At 47.1% G+C, this 26978-nt stretch overlaps 1 protein-coding gene across 1 annotated transcript in view; it reads right to left on the bottom strand.

The window, feature by feature from the left end:
* The window catches only part of LOC137438406 (adhesion G protein-coupled receptor B3-like), a 413438-nt gene that overhangs the window by 303244 nt on the left and 83216 nt on the right, over positions 1-26978 (bottom strand). The window contains 2 exon segments of the mRNA XM_078767712.1: positions 8503-8667; positions 16495-16608. Of these exon segments, the coding sequence (XP_078623838.1) occupies positions 8503-8667; positions 16495-16608 (279 nt within the window).

Here is a 26978-nt window from a genome sequence, read left to right on the forward strand (position 1 = left end):
GTGTGTCGTTTTGAAGGACCAGGCTTCAGTGACATTGCAGGAAGGTTAAAGAACATCGCATCAGGTCACGGCAGGAAGACGTTGGTGACGGTACGTCTAGGAGCACATGACGTAGGAGAAGTTTAATCTGAGGATTTGAAAAATAGGTTCTCGTTATTCGGGTGAGCGTCTGAAAGCAAGGCGTTGTGAGGGATTGTTTTCTGGTATTTTCCCAAGATTAGGAAATGGAATATAATTTGTGAGCAGAATAATATATATCAACCTATCACGGCTCGAAGAATGGTGTCAGGAGGAAGGTTTCGCATTTACAAAGCAATGGGAATCATTTTGGGGCAAGTTACTCGGTGCTGCCAGGCAGGAAACAGGACTTTATACATGACAAATGAGGTGCTCATTAGGGGATATGATGGAGATGTTTAAGATAATAAAGGGTGTGGACAGAAAAAGTGGAGAATACTTCTGAGAGTCATGGCCTGAGAGGAATTAAGAGGAGAGTGAAGACGGTATTAAGGTAAGAGTCTTTCACTCGGAGAATTGCTAACTCCGCTCCCCCCCCCCCCCCCCCCAAAAAGAAAAGCGGGGAAAAAAATTGATTTCCAACACCCTGGTGATTGATACCTGTGAGCGAGCCTGCCACAATTTTCTTATCCCCACTCCGCCCCCAATGAAATGACGTCACAGACGATGATTTAATCTGATGTAGCACAGGCATGATGGGCAAAGTGGCCTCCTGTTACATCAAATTTCCTTATTATAGCAATGGGCCCGCACATCCCAAGCTCGACACGAGCCTGGCACCCGAGGTGTTTACCTGGATCGCCAGCCCATAAATCCAGCCCTGGCTGAGAGGCGTCGTATTGAAGCGCGGTGCTACGCGCGCTACTTGTATACCAAGGAGGAAGCGGACAACGCGGTAACTTCAAGAGTCTTTATTATAAGAGCTCAACTGTAGCACTGGCGCGCTCCGGGCTGCGCGCCCGGTGTATATCCCGCGGCCACGCCTACCCCTCGGGCGTGGCCGCCGCCCACTTGGTGCGCGGAATGATGCCCTCACGCCAGTGAGCTTTCGTGTCCGCCACACGCGCCCCCCCAGAATTCCCGCGCACCTGGAGGGCCAGTTTGCGGGGCAAACGGATGACCCGGCCGAAGTGCCCTCTGGTGACCGGCAGCGTCCGGGGTGCGGGGATGCCAGCTGGGATGCCTCCGGCTGCACCCGGGATGGGTGCAGGACCGGGGGGCGGCGTGCCGGCGGGCCTGGGCGGTGATGGGGGTCCGCCCACAGGGGGGCGGCCCCGACGCAGAGGCCGAGCCACCGGCGGTGGGTGGTCCACGTCGAGGTGGGCCGGCTTGAGGCGATCCACCGAGACGTGGTCGGGAGTACCGCCGATGTCCAAGGTGAAATGTTTCACCCCGGTCTCCAGCACGCGGAAAGGCCCGTCGTACGGGGGCCACAGTGGTGTCTGGTGGGCGTCGTGCCAGATGAAGACGTACTCCGCGGTGTGAAGCTCCGGGGCGACGTACGTAGGTGGGTGCCTGTGGTGCGCCGTCGGCACCGGGGCGAACCTCCGGGCTGTCTCCTGCAGCGCGGAACGCTCCTGCGCCGCGGACCATGGTGCCGTGGGGTCGGGGAGGAACTTGCCCGGCACCCGCAGCGGTTGTCCGAAGACCAACTCCGCCGCGAATGCGCGCAGGTCGTCCTTGGGCGCCGTCCGGAGGCCCAGCAGGACCCAGGGGAGCCTGTCGACCCAGCCGCCGTCGCGGAGGGTGGCCCGGAGTGCGGCCTTCAACGAGCGGTGGAACCGCTCGCACAGGCCGTTGGCCTGGGGGTGGTAGGCCGTGGTTCGGTGCAGCTGGATCCCGAGCCCCCGCGCGACCGCCCCCCAGAGCTCCGAGGTGAACTGGGGGCCGCGGTCGGACGAGATGTCCGAGGGGGCGCCGAACCGGGCGACCCAGGTGGCGATGAACGCCTGCGCGACGTCCACCGCCGTCGTCGCCGCCAAAGGCACGTCCTCCAGCCACCGGGTGGTGCGGTCCACCATTGTCAGGACATGGGTGAAACCCCGCGAGGGGGGCATAGGTCCCACCAGGTCCACATGCACGTGGTCGAACCTACGTTCCGGCACCATGAACGGGGCCAATAGGGCCTGGGTGTGCCGGTGCACCTTTGCGCGCTGGCACGCGAGGCACGTCCTGGTCCAGCCGCGGACGGCCTTCCGGAGGCCATGCCAGACAAACTTGTCGGCGACCAACCTCTGGGAGGCCTTCGTGCCCGGGTGGGACAGGCCATGGATGGCGTCAAAACCTGGCGCTGCCAGCCCGTGGGCACGATGGGGCGAGGCCGCCCGAGGGAGACGTCGCACAAGAGGGCCGTGCCCGCGCCGTCGAACGGCACCTCGGTGACGCGGAGGCCCGTGACGGCGGTCCGCAAGGCCTGGACGCCGGGGTCGGCGGCCTGGTCCGCCACCATTCGGGCATAGTCGATGCCAAGGTGGACTGTGTGGGCGACGGACCGGGAAAGGCAATCCGCCACCGGGTTGTCCTTCCCCGCGACGTGCCGGACGTCCGTTGTATATTCGGACACGGCCGAGAGGTGACGCTGCTGCCGGGCCGACCACGGCTCGGCGACCTTGCCCATCGCGAAGACCAGTGGCTTGTGGTCGACGAAGGCCGTGAACGCACGGCCCTCAAGCAGATGGCGGAAGTGCCTGACCGCCAGGTGAAGCCCGAGCAACTCGCGGTTGAAGGTACTATAGCGGTGTTCGGGCGGGCGAAGCTGCCGGCTGAAGAACGCCAGCGGTTGCCAAGCACCACGCACCCATTGCTCGTGCACCGCGCCCACCGCGTAGTCTGAGGCGTCGGTGGTGAGGGCGATCGGTGCATCAGGCGCCGGGTGTGCGAGCATGGTGGCGTTAGCCAAGGCGAGCTTCACGCCCGCGAACGCCGCGTCCATCTGCTCGGTCCAGGTAACGTCACCTTTGCCCGGCTTGCCCCGGAGGGCCTCGTGCAGGGGGCGCAGGAGCTGGGCGATGCGGGGCAGGAACCGATGGTAAAAGTTTACCATGCCCAGGAACTCCTGGAGCCCCTTGATCGTGCGGGGGCGCGGAAACCCCTTCACCGCCTCCACCTTGGCCGGTAGGGGGATGGCCCCGTGCCTAGTGACGCGGTGCCCCAAAAGTCGATGTCGGCGACGCCGAACCGACACTTGGCGGGGTTCACGATGAGGCCATGCTGGCCCAGACGTTCGAAGAGCGTGCGGAGATGGTGTAGATGCTCTTCGCGGGATGCGCTGGCGACGAGGATGTCGTCCAGGTAGACGTAGACGAAATCCAAATCGCGCAAGACGCTGTCCATGAGTCACTGGAACGCCTGAGCCGCATTCTTCAAACCGAAGGGCATCCGAAGAAATTCGAAAAGTCCGAATGGCGTGATGACCGCCGTCTTCGGGATGTCCTCCGGCCTGACGGGGACGTGATGGTAGCCGCGTATGAGGTCCACCTTCGAAAAAAAGGACATGCCCGCCAACCGGGTGGAGAAGTCCTGAATGTGGGGGACGGGGTAGCGGTCGGGGGTGGTGGCGTTGTTGAGGCGCCGGTAGTCCCCGCACGGTCGCCATCCCCCGCCGGGCTTTGGCACGATGTGAAGCGGCGACACCCAAGCACTCTCGGAGCGCCGCACAATGCCGAGCCGCTCCAGCGTAGCGAACTCCGGTTTAGCTACCGCGAGCTTCGTCGGCTCGAGGCGGCGTGCCCGGGCATAGACCGGTGGCGGGGATGTGGTGTTCCACCCCGTGCTTGACGGCCCCCGCCGAGAAGGTGGGCCGCGTGAGGGCCGGGAAACCAGCGAGGAGGCGGGTGAATTCGTTCGCTGCCGGAAGCGTACAGATGAACCTGGCCGGAACCGAACCGCTCAGCAAGCCGCTCGGCGAGCCACTCAATGAGCCGCTCCGGGAGCTGCTCAACGAGGCGGGCAGCGCGCACGCGAGCGAGCTGAACGTCTCAGCCTGGACAAGCCTTCTGTGCTTTACGTCCACCAGCAGATCATTGGCACACAGGAAGTCCACGCCGAGCAGTGCCACAGGCACGTCGGCAGTGACGAACGACCACCGGAAAACCTGCCCTCTGAACCGCAGAGAAAGGCAGCGTTTTCCGTATGTGCGAATGGACGTACCATTAGCAGCAAGCAGCGCGGGGCCTCGGCCCGCGGACTGCTTGTCGGACGTACCGGCGGGAACGACACTCACCTGCGCCCCCGTGTCGCACAGGTAACGGCGCCGGGATAAGGTGTCCGTGATGAACAGTAGGCTGTTTGAACGGCCGGTGCTCAGTGCCACTACCGAGGGCCGGCCCGGGCGTTTCCCGACCTGCCGAATGAGCACGGCGGGCGACATTGCCGAGCCTTGTGGCCGAACTGGGCGTGGAAAAAACACCAGGTTTGCGGCGAAGGCGGCGGTTTTCTCCGCGGCGGCGGTGGTGGGCGGGGCGTGGCAGCGGACACGAAGTGCGCATCAGCCTCGAGATCCACGAGATGTGGTGCATCAGCATCAGGGTCAGCCCCGAGAGCCGCGATGGCCGCGCCAAAACTCGCCTGGGTGTCCAAAGCCGCGAAGAACCTGTCGGCCTCGGCAGCGAGAGCTCGGGGTTCCGTCGTCGCAGAACCGGCCAACGCGAGGCGGACTCGTGCCGGCAGCTGGCGTCGAAATAACGCCCGGAATAGAGCGTTCGGGGTTTCCTCGCCCATCAACAACAGCATATGGTCCATGCGGACCGACGGTCGCGTGTCACCGAGCTCGGGGAAGTCCAGGAGGCGGTCGGCCCGGGCGTCCACCATGAGGCCGAACGTGGCGAGGAGGAGACGCTTGATCGCCTCGTACCTGCCGTCGGCCGGTGGGTTCCTCAGGACCGACACAACGCGGGCGGCCGTGCCGGGCCCGAGGGAGGCGACCACATGGCAGTGCATGGTCTCGTCCACCGTGATGCCTCGAAGTCGGAACTGGGCTTCTGCCTGCAGGAACTATACTTCAGCTTGCGCCTCCCAGAACTCGGGGAGTTTGATCGTAACCGCGTTGTTTGCCATTGCGATGGCGTATTCGGTCGGTCAGCGACGGCTGATCCAACGTCGGAGGGTCACCAATGAAGCGCGGTGCTACGCGCGCTACTTGTATACCAAGGAGGAAGCGGACAACACGGTAAGTTCAAGAGTCTTTATTATAAGAGCTCAACTGTAGCACTGGCGCGCTCCGGGCTGCGCACCCGGTGTATATCCCGCGGCCACGCCTACCCCTCGGGCGTGGCCGCCGCCCACTTGGTGCGCAGAATGATGCCCTCACGCTAGTGAGCTTTCGTGTCTGCCACAGTATAATGTTACCGTATAAGTTAAATTCGATGTTATTGGTCGAATGGCTGCTGGTAAATGTGCCATTGATGTTGCCGGGTTATTAACTTTGCCTCCGACCATGATGTGTACCATCGGTAAAAATGCCGAAGTTCATTTATGAAGAAGGAAGAAGAAGAAGACGTATCGCCAACTTCGACCGCTTCCGGAAGAGGTTTCGTTTTACATAAAATATGTCTGGTAATTGCTTTTTATGCATATCTGTACTTGAATATAACTGTAATTAATCAAAAAATGGTGATATCATCGATAAAAAGCGAAATATAATAGGTGACGTGGTGACAAAAAGAACGCACTCACGCTTATTCTATTAACTCTTATGAGAAAAATTGTGTTGATTTGCGACGTTTCTATATTCGTCGCACTTTTCAGGATGTAAACCGGGGCCTTACAATAATCATTTTTCAAAGCAAAACAGGTGTCATTCATTAAACTTGACAAGGAAAAGCTACACCCTCTCCACTGCATGCCCTTGCTCCACCCTCTCCACTGCTTGCCCTTGCTGCACCCTCTCCACTGCTTGCCCTTGCTACACCCTCTCCACTGCTTGCCCTTGCTACACCCTCTCCACTGCTTGCCATTGCTACACCCTCTCCAATGCTTGTCCTTGCTACACCCTCTCCACTGCTTGCCCTTGCTACACCCTTTCCACTGCTTGCCCTTGCTACACCCTCTCCACTGCTTGCCCTTGCTACACCCTCTCCAATGCTTGCCCTTGCTGCACCCTCTCCACTGTTTGCCCTTGCTACACCCTCTCCACTGTTTGCCCTTGCTACACCCTCTCCACTGTTTGCCCTTGCTACACCCTCTCCAATGCATGCCCTTACTACACCCTCTCCACTACTTGCCCTTGCTACACCCTCTCCACTGCTTACCCTTGCTACACCCTCTCCACTGTTTGCCCTTGCTACACCCTCTCCAATGCTTGCCATTGATACATCCTCTCCAATGCTTGCCATTGCTACACCCTCTCCAATGCTTGCCATTGCTGCACCCTCTCCAATGCTTGCCATTGCTGCACCCTCTCCAATGCTTGCCATTGCTGCACCCTCTCCAATGCTTGCCATTGCTGCACCCTCTCCACTGCTTGCCCTTGCTACACCCTCTCCACTGCTTGCCCTTGCTACACCCTCTCCACTGTTTGCCCTTGCTAGACCCTCTCCAATGCTTGCCATTGCTACACCCTCTCCACTACTTGCCATTGCTACACCCTCTCCACTACTTGCCATTGCGACACCCTCTCCAATGCTTGCCATTGCTACACCCTCTCCACTGCTTGCCATTGCTACACCCTCTCCAATGCTTGTCCTTGCTACTCCCCCTCCACTGCTTGCCCTTGCTGCACCCTCTCCAATGCTTGCCCTTGCTGCACCCTCTCCACTGTTTGCCCTTGCTACACCCTCTCCACTGTTTGCCCTTGCTACACCCTCTCCACTGCTTGCCATTGCTACACCCTCTCCACTGTTTGCCCTTGCTACACCCTCTCCACTGCTTGCCATTGCTACACCCTCTCCACTGTTTGCCCTTGCTACACCCTCTTCACTGCTTGCCCTTGCTACACCCTCTCCACTGCTTGCCCTTGCTACACCCTCTCCAATGCATGCCCTTGCTACACCCTCTCCACTGCATGCCCTTGCTACACCCTCTCCACTGCTTGCCCTTGCTACACCCTCTCCATCTCCACTGCTTGCCCTTGCTACACCCTCTCCAATGCTTGCCCTTGCTGCACCCTCTCCACTGTTTGCCCTTGCTACACCCTCTCCACTGTTTGCCCTTGCTACACCCTCTCCACTGCTTGCCATTGCTACACCCTCTCCACTGTTTGCCCTTGCTACACCCTCTTCACTGTTTGCCCTTGCTACACCCTCTCCACTGCTTGCCCTTGCTACACCCTCTCCAATGCATGCCCTTGCTACACCCTCTCCACTGCATGCTCTTGCTCCACCCTCTCCACTGCATGCCCTTGCTACACCCTCTCCACTGCATGCCCTTGCTCCACCATCTCCACTGCATGCCCTTGCTCCACCCTCTCCACTGCTTACCCTTGCTCCACCATCTCCACTGCTTGCCCTTGCTACACCCTCTCCAATGCATGCCCTTGCTACACCCTCTCCAATGCATGCACTTGCTACACCCTCTCCAATGCATGCACTTGCTACACCCTCTCCAATGCATGCCCTTGCTACACCCTCTCCAATGCATGCCCTTGCTACACCCTCTCCAATGCATGCCCTTGCTAAACCCTCTCCAATGCATGCCCTTGCTACACCCTCTCCACTGCTTGCCTTGCTACACCCTCTCCAATGCTTGCCTTGCTACACCCTCTCCAATGCATGCCCTTGCTACACCCTCTCCACTGCTTGCCTTGCTACACCCTCTCCAATGCATGCCCTTGCTACACCCTCTCCACTGCTTGCCTTGCTACACCCTCTCCAATGCATGCCCTTGCTACACCCTCTCCACTGCTTGCCTTGCTACACCCTCTCCAATGCATGCCCTTGCAACAACCTCTCCAATGCATGCCCTTGCTACACCCTCTCCACTGCTTGCCTTGCTACACCCTCTCCAATGCATGCCCTTGCTACTCCCTCTCCAATGCATGCCCTTGCTACACCCTCTCCAATGCATGCACTTGCTACACCCTCTCCAATGCATGCACTTGCTACACCCTCTCCAATGCATGCCCTTGCTACACCCTCTCCAATGCATGCACTTGCTACACCCTCTCCACTGCTTGCCCTTGCTCCACCCTCTCCACTGCTTGCCCTTGCTCCACCCTCTCCACTGCTTGCCCTTGCTACACCCTCTCCACTGCTTGCCCTCGCTACACCCTCTCCACTGCTTGCCTTGCTACATCCTCTCCACTGCTTGCCCTTGCTCCACCCTCTCCACTGCTTGCCCTTGCTCCACCCTCTCCACTGCTTGCCTTGCTACACCCTCTCCACTGCTTGCCTTGCTACACCCTCTCCACTGCTTGCCCTTGCTCCACCCTCTCCACTGCTTGCCTTGCTACACCCTCTCCACTGCTTGCACTTGCTACACCCTCTCCACTGCTTGCCCTCGCTACACCCTCTCCACTGCTTGCCTTGCTACACCCTCTCCACTGCTCACCTGGACAGGGCTGAGTGGAGTTGCAAGATCGACTCTCACGAAGTGGACCGCCACAATGCTGGCCATGGGTCGAGCTGTGACAAGACCGCGTACGCAGCTGACTTCCATGTCCACACGAGACTGAGCACGAACTCCACTGAGACCAGGTGTCTGTGCTCCAGTCTCCTAACACATGGCAGAGGGACAGGTTTCCGCACAGACTTCCTGAACAGATCATTCCCAGTAGTGTTCCATTACCAATCACCTTGTTATGGACCACACTCCATGTTCACTCAACCACAATTTGGGAATGAACAACCTATTACATATAACTCTGAGAATCATTACATATCGACTCTTAAACGCCAAAGTTACAAAGTGAAAAACGGCACGTATTTACAACATAATCACAAAGGTGAGGGAAAACAATTATGATGATCAAGAAAAAGACAACGGTACCGGTACCAGTTAACAACAAGAACGACTGAACTGTGGTCACAACCTGGAACAAAATCCGGTGACGGGCCCATTGGGAGACGCGCATTTGAAACACTCAAAAGATGAACAGCGTGATTTGAAAACACGCATTTAATGCGTTATTAAAAAATTAACTCGACACCTTTCATCCACATCAGCCACCGCCATGGTTATATCAGAACGAGCTGATTCGTCACAGGTCATGGATTGTTTATACCCAAGATGGGGCCGTTCACGTAACGCTATTTTTTAGGGAGCCACATACCATTTGTGCTGACAGGCTTGATTAAACCTTACTAATAACTTTTATTCGACATTGATTCGATTTTTTGGGGTCCTATATCGTGAGTAACCCTCGACTTGAACAAAGCCAAAGGAACTCTGACAAAATAAACCAGGGCAGTGTATAATCAGCAGAGGCCTCGAGGCCTGATGTCTTATGCCCACCAGAAAACCAAAATGGCGGGCATAATATTTAATCTGGGAGCCATGGTGGGTGGAGTCAAGTGACAAATGTGGATGGGGTCCAACAGCTGTCAACCAGTCGGGAGACATTTCAAAAGTGGATCATAAACAAGAACTACCCAGACAAGAACCACCACAACAGCAGCAACAACAACAACCATGCGGAGCTCTTGTAGGCGTTGGACACGTTGCAGGTAAAAATCCATCACATATATGACACATATGATTCATAACATATATACATCACAAATATGATATACAGTTGTGGCCAAAAATATTGGCACCCTTGCACTTTTTCAAATAATGAACAATATTCTCTAAAAATAAGTCTAAATTGACAAAAGTATTTGGTCTCCACAATTCTTTATTTCACCGTTAATATTACAGAACCTTTGTTTTTTTATTCAGAACTTAATACGTATATCCTTTTAAATCAGAGAATAAAAAGAAATGGCACTGACAAAATTATTGTCACCCTAGACTTAATATTTGGTAGCGCTTTGGACAAAATAACTACAGTCAAGCGCTTCCTTGCAGTGAATGAGCTTCATACACCTCTCTACTGGCAGTTTCACCCACTCTTCTTGTGCAAACTTCTCCAGTTCTCCCAGATTTGAAGGGTGCCTTCTCCCAACTTCTGTTCTCAGATCTCCACACAGGTGTTCAATGGGATTTAGATCTGGACTCATTGCTGGCCATTTCAGAACAGTCCAGCGTTTTGTTTTGAACCATTCTTGGGTGCTTTTTGAAGTGTGTTTGGGGTCATTGGCCTGATGCAAGATCCATTACCTTCGACGGAGACACAGATTTCTGACACTGGGTTGAACATTGTGCTCCAAAATGCATTGGTAATCTCCTGATTTCATGATGCCATGCACACATTCAAGGCACCCAGTGCCGGAGGCAGCACAGCAAACCCAAAACATCACTGAACCTCCTCCATGTTTGACTGTAGTGAAGGTGTTCTTTTTTTTGAAGGCTTCATTTTGTTTTCTGTAAACATAGAGATGATGTGCTTTATCAAAATGCTCTAATTTGGGCTCATTTGTCCACAGGACATTCTCCCAGAAGGATTTTGGCTTGTTCATGTTTTTTTTTGGCAAACTCAAGTTAGGCTTTCTTATGTCTCACTCTCAGCAGTCGGGTCCTCCTGGGTCTCCTACCAGAGAACCCCCTTTTATTGAGTTGGCGACGGATGGTGTCAGTTGAAACTGTTGTATCTTGTGTCTGAGGGTCAGCTTGAATCTGTTTGGCAGTTAATCAAGGTGCTTTCTTCACCATTTTAACAATCCTTCGCTGCAATCTTCGATCAAGTTTTCTCTTGCGGCCACGTCCAGGGAGAGTGGCTACAGTGCCATGGGCCTTCAACTTCCTGATAACATTGCATACGGTGGACACAGGAACATCAAGGTCTCTGGAGATGGACTTGTAGCCTTGAGATTGTCCATGCTTGGCTGCAATCTTCTGTCTGACCTCCTCAGACAATTCTCTGGTTTTCTTTCTTTTCTCCATGCTCATTGCGGTGCACGTAGTGAAACAAAACAGCAGAATGACTCCTTTTCTCCATTCAAACTGGTTGAATGAGTGATTTTTATATTGCAGGCATCTGCAACTCACCACAGGTGAGTTCAATTCCAAAGTAAAGGAGATCACCTGCTTGAAAATTTAATTATTTCTAACAACTTCTAAAATGTGCCAATAATATTGTCCGGGCCATTTTAGAATTTCTGTGTGAAAGAAGCTAAGATTTAGTCATTTTTTCTGCTTTTTTTGTTTTGTTCTACTGCAACCCAAAGAAATATATGTGGATACCAAAAGATTTTTATTTCAATAATTGGCTGGAAGAATTGGTGCATTATTTGAAATAAGTGCAAGGGTGCCAATATTTTTGGCCACGACTGTAGATATGAGGCGATTAATGAATTATAAGGTGATATGCACAGACAGTTATGAAAGGTGTGCATTGCTCAAAACACTGCGGAGAGGTGCATCATGAGAACTATGATTCAAAGAAATTCGAGAAATGAAGAAAACGGTGGTGATTTCACTGTTACTAATAGTGATTTCACATGTACTGTGTAATACAATTATTTTATGCGTAATATTGCAGACACGAGCGAATGTGAGTCATTTCCAGTTGGCCACTTAGTACCTGACTACCCCATGAATAAAAGTGGTGTCAGGATGGCCGCCCAATTATAAGACAGCACCGCAAATTTGCAGCGAGGAGATATCAGGTGTTATTTGGTGAACGTGTCAAACTGTGTGATATTCTTCAAAGCATGACTGCACAATCGGGCACACACTCTATATCATGGAAACATGTGATGAATGGTGTGAGCGGTTTTAAAAAGGATGGATGAGTGTGTGCAATAAACAATGGCCTGGGCGACAAGTGTCTGCTTCCGCAGAGCACAATTTGGTGAGGATTGGCAGACTGATAGGTCAGGATGCGGGTGTATCAATGGACGACATATAGCTGCCATCGTAGATCTGTCCATGTGGTGATGTGTGGTACAGCACATGTGGTGATTTACAAAAGTCTGGGTTTCCGCAAAGTGTCTGCCAAAAAATGTTCATTGATGAACACAAACAAACATGTTTGTGAATATGCCAGAGTTTTCTTCAATGATACAAAGCAGAAGGGAATATTGTGCATCATGACCAGAAATGAAGCATTTGTTATGCAGAAAGAAGCTGAAAGTAAATGAGCAATGGAGACACCAATTGTCACAAACTCCAAAAATTATCAAGGCATGTCAGGAAAACGATGACAATATTCTGGTCCCATAAGGGAACATTAATTCGTGTCCCCACGACAATGTGCACAATGAAATAGCATCAAGTGCAACATACTCTGCACTTATGTGACCGAAATTGAAACCATCAACATGCACAAAGTGTCGTGGGGTCATTCTGTGACATGACCACGTTCCCACACAGGGCGCAAGTTACAGTGCAGTGAATTTTAGAGCTTGGTTTTGATTTGTTATCCCACCTAACTTACAATCCGGATCTTGCACCATCAGATCTGGTTTGCCTGATGAACGAAGAGAACTTCAGTGATTATGATGAGGTCGAAATGGCAGTGCAGGAACGATCAGAGACCAAACAGCAACATGTTATTACAAGGCCATTGGTGGTAGAATTGTGTGGATGGACGAGGGACTATATCGAAAAATAAGTCTTCTGTACTGGTAAAGTGTATTTGGTGGGTGAATCACAAATTATTTTCACTTATTGACACACACATACATATATATATATATATACACACAGTGCCTATAAACTGTCATGCCACTGATTTTCGATTGGATTTAGGTCGGGGCTTTGACGAGGCCACTCAAGGACATTTATCTTTTCGTCCCTTAGCTACTCCAGTGTAGCTTTGGCTGTGTCCTTCGGATCATTGTCATGCTGAAAGGTGAACTTCCGTAACAATTTCCGCTTTCTTGCAGAGGGGAGCAGGTTTGCCTCTAGGATTTTTCTGTGTTTTACTCCATCCATTTTCCCTTCTATCCTGACAAGTGCCTCAGTCCCTGCTGATGAGAAACATCCCCATAACATGATGCTGCCACCACCATGCTTCACAGGAGGGATGGTGTTCTTTGGGTGATGTGCTGTGTTGGGTTTGTGCCAAATGTAACGTTTTGCATTTAGACCAAAAGGCTCCATCTTCGTTTTGTCAGACCACAACACTTTTTGCCATATGCCTTCAGAATCTCTGGAGTGTTTTTTTGCATACCTCAAATGGGACTCAAGGTGGGCTTTTTTGATCAATGGCTTCCTTCTTGCCATACTACCATACAGGCCAGACTTGTGGAGTGCATGGGATATTGTTGTCACATGCACACAGTGACTAGTCTTTGCCATAAAGGCCTGTAGCTCTTTAAAGGTTGCCATTGGCCTCTTTGTGGCCTCTCTGATCAGTTTCCACCTTCCTTGGTCATCCAGTTTGGAGGAACAACCTCATCTAGGCAGGGTGTGGTGGTACCATAGCATTACACTGCTTAATGATTGTCTTGACTGTGCTCCAACAGATATTTAAATTATTTGAAATATTTTATACCCATCCCCTGATCTTATGCCTTCGATATGGTCTGGCACCCCACTCTACTCATCAAACACTCCTCTTATTGTGTCCATGGCAATTCCCACGCATGGCTTGATGACCTTCGCTCCTTTAGTATTCAAAGCGTGACTTTCAATGGGTTTCTCTCATCTCCCCTTCCTGTTCAGGTTGGAGTTCCCCAAGGTAGTGTCTGGGCCCTGTGCTTTTTTTGGTCTTCATCAATGATCTCTCCGACTCTCTGGAAAATACTCTCTATCTCTTTGCTGATGACTCCACCCTCCGCTGCTCAATATCTCAACCATCAGATCGGCAGGCAGCATACTCTTCACTCTCTCCCAGACCTGAACAAAAATCACTAACTGGTCAAACAAGTGGAACATCTATCTATAATTCCAGTAATCTCTGTCTGTACGTTTGTACGTTTGTACGTTTGTCTGTCTGTGACCGCTGTTTCTCGACAACCACGGGTCCGATATACTTTTAACTTGCCAGGTATATTGCTGGGGACCCGAGGATGTGCCTTTTCAAGGTTTCATATTAATCGGACAATTACTTACCGAGCTAAGTCCAAAAAACGATTCAACCAATCAGAGAGCAGCGAACGATCGCGTGTGCCGAACGTGGCGGGCACACTCTGCCTCGGATGGCACATTTGAGAGCGTATTCATTTATTTCACGTTTGCAAACTATGTTGGCGTTAAACTATGTTTTACAACTAATAAAAACGAATTTGCGATTCATTCGCTTTCCTGCGCGTTTGTGCACGCGATGGCGATTTCTTTACCAAACTCCGGAAGCCGTTCGCTTTGGACCAAACCATTGCATGTAAATAGAGGGGGGGGATTGTCACCACTCGCAAGCCGTTCGCTTTGGACCAAACCATTTCATGTAAATAGAGGGGGGGGATATAATTTTAGATATAGATATAGTACGGGCATGCCCTAGTATCTTTCAATCCTGACAAATCTCAAACTCTCACGATGTCTCTCTGAAAGGACTGTCTGGAAAACCCTCCCATCTACTTTTTCAACAATGCCCTTAAAGCTGTTCAGTCACTCAAGCTTTTGGTACTCACTATCTGCCATGATCGTTCCTGGAAAAGCCAAATTTCCACGCTGGCCTCCATAGGCAGTCACCGACTGGGCATCCTGCATCGTACAACGTCCTTTCATGGCACCTCTAAGCTCTTAACCACATACAAAGCTTTCATCCGCAACTTGATGGAGTACTCCTCTCCCCTTTGGGCTGGTGCTCCTGCCCCGCCCCTGATAACCAAAGCTTTTCAGATCATTGGCATCTTCCGCGATGAAGCTGATTGTGAGGGCCTTTCATTCTCTCACCGCAGGCAGGTTGGTCGTCTTTCCGTCTTCTACCAACTCCTCTCTGGCCTTGCTCCCCCAGCTCTCTCTGTGCTCTGTCCCCAAAATATTCCTACAGGTCACACAAGATCTGCTAGAAACCCTCTTCTGATGAAATTGCCAAAATCAAGACTCTCTGCTCACCTTCACTCTTTCATTCCTCTTTTCTCCCGCCTCTGGAACAAACTCCCCCACTCTCTTCAATCCCACTCCTCCCTCCAGGTCTTTAAAACAGCTGTTCACCACCATCTCTTATCTTCCTCAATCCAAAACCTTGATCTTTTCTACCCCCGTTAATACACCGCAAATCTACCTCCTTCTAATCCCCTCTTTTCTTTCCTGAAATCCCTTGTAGTGTCCATCTTGTTTATCCCACATACCCCACTCCAGCCATTTCCATTCCACAGATCTCCCAATGTCCCTGTTCCCTATTGTTGTTGCGTTTCCCTCTCTCTCCCTCTCTCGTGTCCCGCTCCCTTTGTTTTATGTTTTATGTGTTGGTTTTATACGAGCCTCGACTTGGTATATTAAAAAAATCAATGCTAGCAAATTGGTTCCCTGCTTAACATCTCATCTGGCAGATGGCACACTTACGGATATGCCATCCACACCTTGAAGCAACAGTCGGTCAGTTTATAACCGGGTCAAGAATCAGACTACACAGACATAGTCAGGTTCACTATGTTAACAAATATAATTTCGTTCAAAATTTTGGGATTAGCAAAACTATACATTTTTGGAATCATCAGAGCATGGAGAATCTGAAAATCAATGTTGGCATTTGCACAGACACCTGCATGGCCGCCATTTTGGATTTTGAAAATGGCCGCCATAAAATACATATTTTGCGCGATCTCGGCTTCAAGTCAACCTAGAGACTTAATTAAATATGCTAATCCTATGTTTTCTGGGTCAAGGAATCCAATAAAGGCCTCAAAATAGTGCTCAGGATTATAGAAAAGCAACAAACATAGGTAATTGAAAACCATTGTCTTTATATTTGTGATATAACTGTATTACATAATACATGATATTGCAAGTCCTTTGAAGTTATAGGTTGTTATAGGAAGTTATAGGTAGTATCAGATTGAACAATAAGTCCTATACACAGGATCTACGAGGTCTATACCGTTCAGGAATATGCTTTTACAGATCTTCATCACTGTCCTGAGTGTCATTTTCGCAAAGGTGTCTACGCAAATGTAAACATTAATTTTTGGATTCCTCATGCTCTGAATATTCCAAAAATGTATAGTTTTGCTAATCTACCAAAATTTTGAACGAAAAAACATAGTGAACCTGACTAACAGGTGCACCATTATGCCATAAAAAAATGAAAGTGAAAAATGGAATAATACCATCATTATGGACAGCAATGGAATAGAATGAGAGGGCCATGCATGTACAACGACGGAGGAATAAATGGAGAAACACCTGTGCAAACACCTGTGCTTATATGTTTCCACAATCACCAATATTGGAAGAGGTTTATTTACATGTATCAAAATCATCACAAAGGTAAGTGAGGGACTATGAAGATTGAAGCTTTTAGTAACAACATCACTGTTATGATAATGAAAAAAATAACAATCAATCAATAAATAATTGCAATAACACCCACAACCAACTTCCCCGGCAAACCTGTTTGGGAATTGAGGGGCCAGGTAGAGCGGTAATTCAGTTCTTCGGAAAATCCAGCAGGAATAGACCTTACAGACAACTTGTGCGGAACATTTCCCACTTGACCGCTTCTGTCTGAGAAGGAGAAAAAAGCTTGATCATGTTCAGCACGTTTTTGCCTGAAATTAAATATCATTTCTTTCAATCCCCATATTTATGTCGGAAGGATTGCTTTGAATCCTATAGGAAATGTAAAAATGCCATATTCCCCACCGATTGTAATCCTCGGATCGTTGGCTGCTGTAATTGCATTCAAGATGAAACTATTTTTCACAAAAGACTGCGGAATGAATTGCAAACTTTGTTTGCTGCTGATTTATGAACAAAGAGCTCAGGAAGCAAGGCAGAGGTAAAGAAGACTGAACAGATAACAATGAACTTTAATTTGGATGATGGCCTCTTGCGAGACCAATGGCCAATGTATAATGTATCAGAGTTTAGAGAAGAGATTAAATACAGCATGAACACACACACACACACACACACACACACACACACACACACACACACACACACACACACACACACACACACACACACACACACACCAATTACATGTGCATTCCAGGTCAGTTGCAGTCTGGGAAAAGCACTGACCCACCCACTTCATGAAGCTCAGTGACAGCTCCTCCACTACTAACAGGAGCTTTAACCATCCCTAGGCCTTAGAACCCTGAAATTAGTGCCAACCCCCTGGGGAAATTAATCAATCCATGGAGGTGTTTCTCGAACCTGGGCTGCCATCTCTTTTGAGGGATTACTTTTCAAACAGAAAAGGTAAAAGAAAAAAAAAACTTTATAACAAAGATAAGCACTTGTAGTTTGGCTTCCAAGACCAGAGTACAAATTCAAACAAAACTTGTCAAACTCATACACATGCACCTTTGTCCCTGTAAGGCCGAGGCTCATGGTCATAGTGACTCATACAAAACATATACATCCTAGCCCAGAAAGCCACATTGCATGGTCATTCCATAACCGATTTCTGTTTGGGACGACTGGCTGTCAACAGCATGATGTGGATTCCCCCCAGGAAATGAGCTGGTAAGCCATCCTGTGAGGGAGCCTGGTATGTTCTCTACGTAATAGACGACGATCCAGTGTAGATCTTGTGGATGACCTAGCTGAAGGTACGGGGCTTAACGTTTGTTTTTTTAGAACAGGTTCTATTCTAATTCTTCTTCAATATGCTGTTGACAGAGTGGCCTCAATTTTGAATTTTCAACACACACACACACACACACACACACACATGCACGCACGCACGCACGCACGCACGCACGCACACACACACACACAAAGGGGAAAAGAATGGAAAAGGCAGATGGTGATGTGCAGAAAGACAAGGGAGAGCAGCGGAATGAGGGAAAGGAGGATGGTGACGATGATTAAGAGCAGCATAGACTGGAAGAAGAGTTAGCCAACAAAACAGAAGAGATAAAATTGATAAAACTCAGAAAAAGCCCAAAACTTTATCACATAGGAAACAATAAACGGACAAAAATCTTAGTGAGGCGAACCAACCATTCAATGAGAAAAATGATTTCAAAATCATCCACCTTGAAGGAAATCGATGTCGTCTGTTTTGCAGCAACATTATTTATTCAGGAAAAACTAATGGGCAAACAACACCAGAATAAGAAAAAAACATAGGGGCAATACCCCTGGCGCTCACCTGGTGGAATAAACAGTATACTGCACTGACTAAGAGTATTTTAAACAAATTTTAATAGTTGCTAAAAGACAGAGCAGCATATGTAGAACCATACTAACATAATCATAAGATTTTTAAAAAAAAGAAAAGAAAAAAAAAGACCTATTTTGGGGGGAACCCCCCCCCCCCTTCCCCAACCCCATATACCTCCTAAGACCCCAATTTTTCTAATGCCTTGAACAAACATTGGTACATCATGGGTGATTAAGGTTGTGGTGAAGTTTCATTGAAATTGCATATCTAGTTGCTGAGAAGAAAGCAAATACCTATTTTGGGGGTCAACCCCCCCTATAGACCCCTAAAGGGGCAGATTTTTTTTTAATGCCGTGAACATACTTTGGTACATCATGGGTGGTGAAGGTCGTGGTCAAGTTTCATCAAAATTGTGCGTGTAGTTTCAGAAAAGAAAGCAAATATCTATTTTGGGGGGTCAAACATGGACCCACTTTGACCCTGGTAAACCCCCTTAGACTCCAATTTTTTTAATGCCGTGAACAAACTTTAGTCACAACACAACACATATCATTTGTACCAAATTTGGTCGCAATCCCATCAGCGGTTTCGGAGAAGAACTTTCAAGTGTTTACGGACTGACGGATGGATGGACTGACAGACGGACGGACAACACGTCATCACATAAGCTCCCCTGAACTTTGTTCCACGTGAGATAACCAGGCCCTACAAATAGAAACCAAATTCCACCTTGGAGACAGAGAGTAGAGACACAAAGAGAGCAACTGCAGAAGGAAGTAGGGCAAATGCAAGAGTTCAGGAAAGGAAACGGACACCCAAAACTAAAAAAGGGAATCCAAAGAATAAAAAACAAACACAAAATCGAAGACAAAGACCTCGAGTGCTTGTGTGCTGAAAACAAACTCAAAATAGAAATGATAACAAGGAAGATTACAAAAACTGTGAAGAAGGAAACAACAGGAGAAAACAAAATCAGATGTTTGAAAGTTTATCACATAGGAAACATCACATGTTAGGGTTGTTACACCCTAACAACCAATTTAGACGAACATCCAAATTTACAAATCAAAGAGATTTTACAATGAATTGGGGAAACAAAAGCAGATTGTGTTAACTCCCCCTGAAAAATAAAAACTGGAAATATTCTACAAAGGAATTTTTGAAGATCAAAAAGAACATAACAAGGAAGCAGAATGGATCCCAAACTTGGAAAAGAAAAAGCGACATCTCGAGGAAATGCCCCCATTGATTAATTGAGGATGAGAAAATTAGAAAACAACTTCAAAAAATGATAAACTTCAAAATGCCAGGCCCAGATGGAATTCCAAATTCCTGAATAAAACAAATTGGTGCTCCTCACAATCACGACACCAGGACATTTGACGAACTGACCCAAGAGCAAATGGCAGTGGATGAGTGGCTCGTAGAAGGAAACACCCTTCTCATCCCAAAATCGGAAGAAACCCAAATCCCCCACAAATACCGACCAATAACCTGTCCATCAACCACATACAAACTGCTGACAGGAATCATCACAGAAATGATGTACCATCATCTAACACAGCAACGAGGTTTAGACGCAGAACAAACAGGGATGTAATACAGTGCGTTATGGAACAAATGACCACCTACTACTGAACAAGGCCATACTTGAAAATTGCAAAATGTGAAGAACTAAATTGTCCACCAACTCGATGGACGATAAGAAAACTTTTGACACTGCCCCACATTCGTGGATGATAAAATGCATGCAAATATATAAAATAAATCCCCAAGTAATCAAACTGATTGAGAAAGCAATGGAGCCCTGGAATACCACATTGATATTACAGCACTCAGAAGGAAATATCGAAATACCAGATGTGAAGATACGATGTGGAATCTTCCAGGGAGACAGTCTTTCCCCCCTTCTGTTTTATCTGGATCTGAACCGACGAAGTAACCTCATCAATGAGCAAAGACACGGATACACCCTAACAACCAATAGACGAACATCCAAATATATAGGAAAGGTGATACATCTACTATACATCGATGCTTTAAAGCTCTTTACACCAAATGACGAAATATTGACAGAACAACTAAAACGAGTAAAACAGTTTTCCGAGGACATTCAAATGGAATTTGGACTAGACAAGTGCGCAAAGTGCACATTTGTACAAGTTAAACCAACAAAAACAGACAACATAAATATTGACCTTAAAAGAACAATACCACAGTTAGAAAACGAAGCATCATACAAATACCCCGGGGTAGAGGAGGGCCACTAAATATGTCACAAACATATGCACAAAACAATCACCAAAGAATACCTTCGTAGAACGAAGCTGAAAACATGCCTCTCCCCAAAAAACAGTGTAGGACCAGCTGAATATGTGAAATGCTCAATAGACTATCGGATGCAATTTGTAAACAAACATTAACACAATAAACCTGAAAAAGTATCCCTAACTCACCTTCCAAAGATTTTCCAAAAACAAGGTGCAAATAGAAGATGGAAGGAAGGATGGATGGATGGAACACACACAACTCATAGGAAAATGAAATGGCAACAAATACAGCCCAATAAGCCTGGTGTTGGCTTCGTGGTTAGGGTGCTGGCTTGGGATCCTAGGATCCTGGGTTCGAATCCCGGTCGATCGCTGAATTAACGCCAAGGGGGTTGACTCAGCATGTCATCCTTCCGAGGTCCGCAAATTTGAGTACCATCTTGCTGGGATGAATGATCACGGTGTGTACCCCGATTTAGAATAGGTACACCATATCCCTGCGCATCATAAGAGGCGACCAAGGGTTGGCGTCAGGAAGGGCATCCGGCCATAAAAACATTGCCTCAGTCCACCATTAGAAAGAGGCTGCACAAATTTGATCGACATGGGAGGTGTGCCAGGAGGAAACCTTTGCTGTCCAGAAAGAACATCAGGGCAAGACTAAAGTTTGCCAATGAACACCGAGGCAAAGACCAGCACTTCTGGAACAATGTGCTCTGGACAGATGAGTCAAAGGTAGAGCTATTTGGCCACAGTACCAGAAGACATGTTTGGCGAAAACCAAAGACAGCATTTGACCACAAGAACCTGATACCAACTGTAAAGCATGGTGGTGGAAATATTATGGTTTGGGGCAGCTTTGCTGCATCAGGGCCTGGGCAGCTCACCATCATAGAATCCACTATGAATTCTTCATTGTACCAGAGGGTGCTTGAGGATAATGTGAGGCCATCTGTCGGAAAGTTGAAGCTCAACCGAGGGTGGACCTTGCAACATGACAATGACCCTAAACATACCAGTAAAACCACCAAAGAATGGCTGAAAAGGAAGAAATGGAGGATTCTGGAATGGCCAAGTCAAAGCCCGGATCTAAATCCCATCGAGATGTTGTGGGGGGATTTGAAACGAGCTGTGCATGCAAGAAACCCCTCAAACATCGCACAGCTGAAAGAATTATGCATGGAGGAGTGGGCAAAAATTTCTCCCAGTCGATGTCAGAGACTGGTAGATAGTTATAAGAAACGCCTACTTGAGGTTGTTTCTGCCAAAGGGGGCAATACCACCTATTAGAGCCAAGGGTGTACTTACTTTTTCCACATGCGAAATTTGCATTTATGTTTATTTAAATTATACAATGGACTACAAAATGTAAATGTTTCATGATATTTGTTATATTATATCACCTTTATCTATCAATATTGTTGAAACTAGGGCATTGCCCGTACTATATCTATATCTAAAATTATATCCCCCCCCCTCTATTTACATGAAATGGTTTGGTCCAAAGCGAACGGCTTGCGAGTACGGTGACAATCCCCCCCCTCTATTTACATGCAATGGTTTGGTCCAAAGCGAACGGCTTCCGGAGTTTGGTAAAGAAATCGCCATCGCGTGCACAAACGCGCAGGAAAGCGAATGAATCGCAAATTCGGTTTTATTAGTTTTAAAACATAGTTTAACGCCAACATAGTTTGCAAACGTGAAATAAATGAATACGCTGTCAAATGTGCCATCCGAGGCAGAGTGTGTCCTCCACGTTCGGCACACGCGATCGTTCGCTGCTCTCTGATTGGTTGAATCGTTTTTTGGACATAGCTCGGTAAGTAATTGTCCGATTAATATGAAACCTTGAAAAGGCACATCCTCGGGTCCCCAGCAATATACCTGGCAAGTTAAAAGTATATCGGACCCGTGGTTGTCGAGAAACAGCGGTCACAGACAAACAAACGTACAGACGTACAGACGTACAGACAGAGATTACTGGAATTATAGATAGATGAAGATCAAATAGCTGTATGTTGAAATATGTTGAAAAAGTCAAAACTTTACATGGGGTGCACTTACTTTTTCACGTGACTATATATATACAGTATCTATATATATATACAGTATATACGTATATAATATATATGTATATACAGTATGTATATATATATATATATATATATATATATATCTATATATATATACAGTATATACGTATATAATATATATGTATATACAGTATGTATATATATATATATATATATATATATATATATATATATATATACATACATATATATATATATATATGTATGTATATATGTATGTATATATATATATATATATATATATATATATATATATATATATATATATATATATATATATATATATATATATATATATATATATATATATACAGTATATATATATATATAGTATATATATATATATTGTTGTGGATATGAGGATTGTATTTTTTTTATTGTGTGTTTTATTAATATTGCTCGATTCTGGACCCTCCTGCCTCCAGTGTTGTGTAAAGGTCAAAGGGCGTCCCATAATTAGTCCATAAAGCATACACGTCAGCCAATCATAGATTTCCCCCTGGTTGATAGTTATATCTTTATTATGTGTATTAGGGTAAGGCCTTGTCTCCCATTAAGATGACACTCCATTGCACCAAGTGAAATAGAGTAGATTCCTTTCACTTTCCCCTTTCATCATTGCCAAGCCTCGATTGCCAATTACATCCCCTCCAAAACCACCATTGAACATGTGCTCGGGTCGGGGAAGAAAGGCGTGCCCGCCCATCGTCATCAAGGGCGGAGCTAGAGGGCCGTGCCGACCAATCAGGGCCGAGGTGAGCACACCGATGGGCGTGTCCTAAAGGCCGGCGGCTTGATCGCCGGAGGCGCTATAAAAAGCGCGCGCGCAAGGTCCTAGGAGAGAAGGGAGATCATCCAGCAGCGATTCTTGTCCAAAGAAGATCATCCAGGAGAGATCATCCAGCAGCGATTCTTGTCCAAAAGTGAGATCATCCAGCAGCGATTCTTGTCCAAAGGAGATCATCCAGAAGATCGTCCAGGGAAGCACAAAGCCTGCTATTCGTCGCCTTGTTCGCCAAAGTTGGACCAAGCAAGAGAGTTGGGCAAGAAGCAAGCACGTTGTTCAGTTGTGTGGTTGGACCAGACGAGTCCTGGCAAAGCACGCGACGTCCCCAGAGCAGCCGCAGCCACAGCAGCAACGACAGCAGCGTGGGGCCTTGACGGCAGTTCCGGAGCAGGGCCGCGAAGGAGCGGCGGCGGTCAAACGCGCCGATCGTGCTGCAGTACCTTGGACCTTCCTCTCCCTCCAGCCATCCATCTCCCGCCAGTCCTATCATCATTCCCCGCGTGAGTCTGCCCTTGTTTGTTCTGTCCCTGGGTTAATTAAGCTTGTATAAGGAATTCGCACTGTGTCTCTAATATCTTCTGTATATTATTTTCTTATCTTTCCTTCTCCTTGGTTTTTTTGAGCCTGTATACAGTAGGAATAAATTGAGTAGTATTTTCAACCATTGAGCTGTATATATATATATATACTGTATATATATATATATATATATATATATATATATAATATAATATATATATATACACAGTATATATATATATATGTCTACACAGTATATATATATATATATATATATATATATATATATATATATATATATATATATAAAGTTATAATTTCATAACACACCTGGTCACAAGTGTGTCTCACTAAGTGGGTCTTCGGTCAAAGTCCTCAACATATATATATATATACATATATATATATATATACTGAAACGCAAAAGAAACTTACCACCTTTGAAACCTTTAAATATCAACAATAACACTGCGTGTAGTAAATGTGTGAACTTATTTGTGGACAATAGTGTCCTCACTGTCAGACAAAACGGTCACGGATTGTCACTTGAACCTTCAATGGTCACTTCATAGCACAGCTGTTGAACAGCCGTTTTGACTGTCAGTGATTAGCCAAGAGGTACGGGATGATTTTAATGAGCTGCACGTGATGTCTTGATATTGGCTTTAAAAAGGCCAGTGCAAAATGGGCATTTCAATCAACATGCCACGATTGTCAAGGGATCAACGGCAGCGTGCCCTGGGCATGCTGCAAGGTGGACTGAGCTACCGTGAGGTGGCACGTCGCCTTGGCTGTTCACACCAGACGATATCGGCCCTGGTTTGACAGAGACACCCTCCCACAACTCTGCAGATGACAGACCTCGATCAGGGAGGCCAAGAGTCACCACTGCAAGGCAGGACAGGCAGATGGTCTGAAGTCACCTGCGGGATCGATTCCGTCCAGCATCCCGCACTGCGGCAGAAACTCCGGGGCGTGCAAACCCACGGATCTCCAATGATACTGCACGAAGACGACTGCATGACTATGGTCTGACTGCCAGAAGACCATACAGAGGCCCCGTGATGATGGTTGCCCATCGCCGCAACCGTCAGAGATGGTGCCAGCAGCATCAGCGGTGGACCTTGGCGCAGTGGAACGAGGTCGCTTTCAGCGATGAGTCAAGGTTCTGTGTGGACAGTCCTGATGGGCGTGAGCCGTGAGTGTGTCTGGAGAAGAACTGGCGAGCGATATGCCGATTGTTGCGTGCGTCAAGCCAACAGGTGGGGTGGCCCAAGTGTGATGGTGTGGGCAGCCATATCAGGCCGGTACAGGACGCCACTGGTGGTTGTGGATGGGAATCTTATTGCCCAGCGGTATGTGGATAACATCCTGCGACCTCATCTGCTGCCATTCCTGCTAGACCACCCAGAACTGAGAACCTTTCAGCATGACAACGCTCGTCCCCATGCTGCTCGCTTTACCACTGCATTTCTCCAAGGCGAGAACATCAACACCATGCAGTGGCCTGCGCTCTCCCCTGACCTGAATCCCATAGAGCACCTGTGGGATGAGCTTGGGAGACGCGTAGTTGGCAGGGCCAGGACACGGGCAGAGCTGCTTCAGACATTGAGGACTGAGTGGGACAGAATCCAGCAGCAATCCATCCAAAGACTGGTAGGCAGTATAACGCCGACGATGCACTGCCTGTATCCAAAACAATGGTGGCCATACACGCTATTGAAAGGGGACTGACATTGCACCCTGTGCTGTTCTGTACTGTAGAACAAACTGATGAGATGGTGTATCTTGGTCAAAAACTTGACATGTCATCAATAAAATGCCAATGTTTCAATTAGCAATTGTTGGTTTGTTTTATTTTGAACTGTTACAATTTTATTACATTTCAAACAAGTGGTAAATTTCTTTTGCATTTTCGGTCTTTTTTGAAGTTGGTCAAAATGGTCAAAATGGTCAAATTTTTCGGTCAAAATGCCCATTTTGCACTGGCCTTTTTAAAGCCAATATCAAGACATCACGTGCAGCTCATTAAAATCATCCCATACCCCTTGGCTAATCACTGACAGTCAAAACGGCTGTTCAAACAGCTGTGCTATGAAGTGACCATTGAAGGTTCAAGTGACTATCCGTGACCCGTTTTGTCTGACAGTGAGGACACTATTGTCCACAAATAAGTTCACACATTTACTATACGCAGTGTTATTGTTGATATTTAAAGGTTTCAAAGGTGGTAAGTTTCTTTTGTGTTTTCGGTCTTTTTGAAGTTGGTCAAAATGGTCAAATTTTTGGGTCAAAATGCCCATTTTGCACTGGCCTTTTTAAAGCCAATATCAAGACATCACGTGCAGCTCATTAAAATCATCCCGTACCCCTTGGCTAATCACTGACAGTCAAAACGGCTGTTCAACAGCTGTGCTATGAAGTGACCATTGAAGGTTCAAGTGACCATCCGTGACCGTTTTGTCTGACAGCGAGGACACTATTGTCCACAAATAAGTTCACACATTTACTACACGCAGTGTTATTGTTGATATTTAAAGGTTTCAAAGGTGGTAAGTTTCTTTTGCGTTTCAGTATATATATATATATATATATATATATATATATATATATATATATATATATATATATATATATATATATATATATATATATATATATATATATATATATATATATATATGTATATATATATATATATATATATATATATATATATATATATATATATATATATATATATACAGTATATATATATATATATATATATATATATATATATATATATATATATACAGTATATATATATATATATATACAGTATATATATATATATATATATATATATATACAGTATATATATATATATATATATATATATACAGTATATATATATATATATATATATATACAGTATATATATATATATATATATACAGTATATATATATATATATATATATACAGTATATATATATATATATATATATATATATATATATATAGATAGATATATGTATAAAACACAGTTTGTGTGTGTGTGTGTGTGTGTGTGTGTGTGTGTGTGTGTGTGTGTGTGTGTGTGTGTGT

The sequence above is a fragment of the Myxine glutinosa genome, chromosome 13 (genome assembly GCF_964187855.1).
Source record: "Myxine glutinosa chromosome 13, kmMyxGlut1.1, whole genome shotgun sequence".
Classification (NCBI taxonomy): domain Eukaryota; kingdom Metazoa; phylum Chordata; class Myxini; order Myxiniformes; family Myxinidae; genus Myxine; species Myxine glutinosa.